The sequence below is a fragment of the Schistosoma mansoni genome, chromosome 3 (genome assembly GCF_000237925.1).
Source record: "Schistosoma mansoni strain Puerto Rico chromosome 3, complete genome".
Lineage (NCBI taxonomy): Eukaryota > Metazoa > Platyhelminthes > Trematoda > Strigeidida > Schistosomatidae > Schistosoma > Schistosoma mansoni.
Window position 1 is genome coordinate 19,770,860 of NC_031497.1, and position 3,916 is coordinate 19,774,775.

Genomic DNA, 3,916 nt, shown 5'->3' on the forward strand with positions numbered 1-3,916 from the left:
AAAATGTAATGAAGAAGAACGTTACTATATCTAGGAAACTTGTTTTGCACAAGGTACTTGAAGCTGAACTTACGGTTATATCCTTAAACACGGAAGACTCTACCTATAGATAACCGGAAAACAATAATCACTTTGAAGTCGTACGTACGTGTTCTTTCTTCCGTCGATGACGCTTCTGTACTTTGTCTCTCATGTCGTGAAAATAACTTTGTGTAGCCATGTCACATAGTTTCGCAAGGTCTTTCTCAGTGACAGATGACGACAGGGATCGATTAGTAAGTGCACCTGAAGTTTAAAAACCTTATTTATCTTACTTCGTACGCAGCCATAAAACCAGCACTTCTGAATCGCTCGTTTTGATGAAGTACCAAGTAGCGTGAAATTAATGGCGACTTCAGGTTTCATGATGGAGGTTTGAGGATCATCATTCATTAAACGCGTCAACATGGCCATCTGTAATAGGAATGAAGGATAAAAATCATGTTGTGTGCTTACAAATCTGTCCCTCACGTGCAGGCGAAAAAGCGACATTTCCCCTTTATTTACGCTTTCGTCTGACTCTCAATTGCTTCAATTACAGTTTATAAACAACTACCAACACCCATGTTCATCACTACCATAATAGGGGAGGCGAGTCATATGTAAAGTATTTTACAGCTTGTTTTTGCTTGAAACTATAGTTTCAGTCCAATTTTTGACTCGATAAATGATGAATTTCACTTACCTGAGTTTGCATTGTTACAAATTACCAAATAAGGCCGACTAAACATTCATTCAGGTTGTCAGCTCCAAATACGTCAGGCAACCAATAGACTGCAATAAACGCCATGTAACACGCATAAATATTACAAAAATTAACATGTGACGGAAAAATATTTTGATTAGCCGATAAAAAACGACATTAAAAACCCGCGACAACATGTAACACATAAGCGAGAATCAATGACATGACTTTTCGACCATGCCATGTACAGCTCGAATCCGAAGTTGAACCTGCCTGCACGACCTTGAGTCCCTCTGTTCAAGGTGAGCATTCCATGTTTGAAGAGCTCATAGTTGGTTGAGTATAGGACAGTATTATGAAAAACACCAAACCAAACAAGTAAATTGGAATCATGGCTTCAAAACTCCGTAAAAGTGAACTTTTCCTTGTTCAACAGGCCTATTTAGGGGGTAGATATCGATTTTTGTAGAAAACCGCCAAGTACGTGAAGGCATCTACAATTACTTCGCTATAAAAGGTTATAAAACACATGACCACGCAATAACATTCCTTATAAAATGCTAAGCTCTTTGCCTTTACGGTTGTACGAAGGCGTTTTGATGTTAACCGACGTAAATAAGATGGTTTAAGACAGCGAAACCAAACTTTGTAAGCCGACAAAGTTTGGTTGATAAACTGTATTACATGATACTGGAAGGTGAGAACTCTCTTGTTTGTAAAAAAGAACTATGCGAAAACCATGGAAGTATGTTACTTCCAGACATATAAAGTCGTCTGACAGTATATAACAAGGTTTTGTCAGACCACTACACGAATAAGCTGATTATTTACAACCGTATAATAAACGCTATAAGTATTCTTTTGCGTACAAAGTAATAAAATGAAAGAAGGAAGAACCATCAAACAAAATCAAATAATTTTGGTTTAGACCTACAAGCATGACAGAAGGTTCAATAGCGCTAAGAAGAAGTCGACTAAGCTTTTTTTCAATAGACGCTTGAACATCTTTCGGTAACCAGGACAAGAAAGACGCAAACTTAAGCACTGCAACCAACTGGCTGTCTTGGCGCATCTATATCAGAGTCAGATTAACTGCTCGCAATACATGACTAGTATACCTCAGTAGGACCATTGACAGAACATGAGACTTTAATTTCACCTACTTCAATGTACGCGGAACCATCAGTAATAGGATTGGTTTCCAAACTGAAAACTTTATGTCGTTAGTAGAACTAATATAGCTTACATATATCTGGAGGACATTTTTCAGCTTTCTTCTGGAAGGGTTAGACTTAATATATGAAAATACCTCCACTTTGTTCTCTGGTAGGAAATACTCTAAATCAATAGGATCTACAAGCTTGGCACAACCGGACTGCATTTTGTAGCAATTCGCAACTAGTCAGCAGGGTATTTTGCGTACTAGAAGAGCATGCAGAGTAGCATGAAGAGAGCTGAAAATGAAAGAAAAAAAATTAAATTCGAGGACCCAGAAAACGGAAACAATGTGCCCACATTTATTGAAGAAAATAACAGATAGGCAATCAGTGACAATGAGATATGTAGATTGTTTAGACCGCGAAATCGAAATAACTACCTCTAACAAAAAAGCACTGTTTCAGTGTCTGCGATCCATTTATTAGGACTAGGAATAAGTTTGCATTATATAGTTAACGTCTGTATCCTGGCAATCTTAACGAATATCTAGCAAACATTATGAGGCAGCCTGACAAATAAGAAGGAAAGTCGCAGTAAAGAATGCCTCATGTATGCAATCATTAGAAATTATAAATAAGCACAGTAAACAATCAGTTGGGCTGAAATCCAGTTAACAGTTTCAGTTTGGAAAGGACAGGAGGATTGATGGCCTGTGTTAGTCCTGGCAATGATGGTCTCTCAGTTGATACAACTTTCTTTTGAAAGAGTCGACGGATGGAGTCTTAACTACATGCTGTGGTAATGAATTCCACTCGTTGATGATTCGATGGGAAAGTCGATAGTCAGCTGACAAGTAATTTGTCCTGGGCTTGTGAACTGTTTTGGAGTGTCCTCGTAGATCTTCAATTTTGGAAGACAAGAAAAATGAGGGCATATCATGTGCAAATTTATCACCAAGCAATTTGAAAACTGTAATCAAGTGGCCTCTGGTTCTTCGATATGACAACGGGAATAGGTTTAGCTTGGCAAGTCTAGCATCATACGGGAGCTTCGCTATTCCGAGAACTAGCTGAATTGCTATTCTCTGAACCTTTTCCAAAAGCTTACTGTCTTTTTTAAGCAGAGGCTAGTCGCTTGTATGCAGTACTCAAGTTTAAGACGCACGAACACTGTATACAAAGTCAAAAACGTCTTAGTTTCTACATGACTAAAAGCCCTACGTATTGACCATAAAGTTCCAAAAACTTTGGCAGCTATTGCACGGCAGTGTGCAGTAGTCTTTAAATCTTGGCTAACGATGACTCCTAAGTCATTGTGTGTCTGGACAACAGGTAACTCAGTGTTATTCATCGTGTATGTATATGTACCTTGATGACCGATATGCATCGCAATACACTTGGAAGTATTTATCGGCAACTGCCTGGTTTGAGACCATTCAGATAATTTCTCCCGGTCATTTTGGAGTTCTGAGATGTCACTCTTACTTTGTATCGCCTCCATATCTTGACATCGTCAGCATATAGCAAGACCGATGATAATAGTAAACGAGGAAGGTCATTTACGTACAAAAGGAATAACACTGGCCCCAAAGCTGTACCCTGGGGGGCTCCACGAAGCACAGTTTCCCAGCTAAACGACTTGGAGTTCATCCTTACTCTTTGTTGGCGCCCAACTAGGAAGCCTTTTATTCACATCAATAGATTGCCTCCAATCCCGACAATTCTTGGCTAATATAACAGCCGATTGTGCGGAACTTTATCAGAAGCTTTGCTGAAATCGATGTAGGCTACGCCTGCAGGTAACTTTTGGTCCTTAAGAGCGCACCGGCTTTCACGAGTGACTAATAAATTAGTGAGACAAGAATAACCTATTCTGAAACCATGCGGCTTCTCCGGAAGGATCCGGTTTTCATCGAGGTATTTAAACAACTCCTTCCGAATGATCTTTCCTAAGATTTTAACAACCACACTAGATAGGTTAATCGTTCGGTAATTCTCAGATTTATGTTTCGTACCTCTTTCGAAGACAGGACTT

The 3,916-nt window shown here is 39.1% G+C and overlaps 1 protein-coding gene across 3 annotated transcripts in view; it reads right to left on the reverse strand.

The window, feature by feature from the left end:
- Positions 1–2,105, reverse strand: part of Smp_120960.1 (ribonuclease pH related) — a gene marked incomplete at both ends in the record, with an annotated part of 19,678 nt that extends 17,573 nt beyond the window's left edge. The window contains 4 exon segments of one of the 3 annotated variants that reach the window (XM_018799558.1): positions 1,659–1,796; positions 1,843–1,937; positions 1,971–1,998; positions 2,034–2,105. In XM_018799558.1, coding sequence (XP_018651337.1) covers positions 1,659–1,796; positions 1,843–1,937; positions 1,971–1,998; positions 2,034–2,105 — 333 coding nt within the window. 3 annotated transcript variants of the gene reach the window in all.
- Between the last annotated feature and the right edge of the window lie 1,811 nt (positions 2,106–3,916).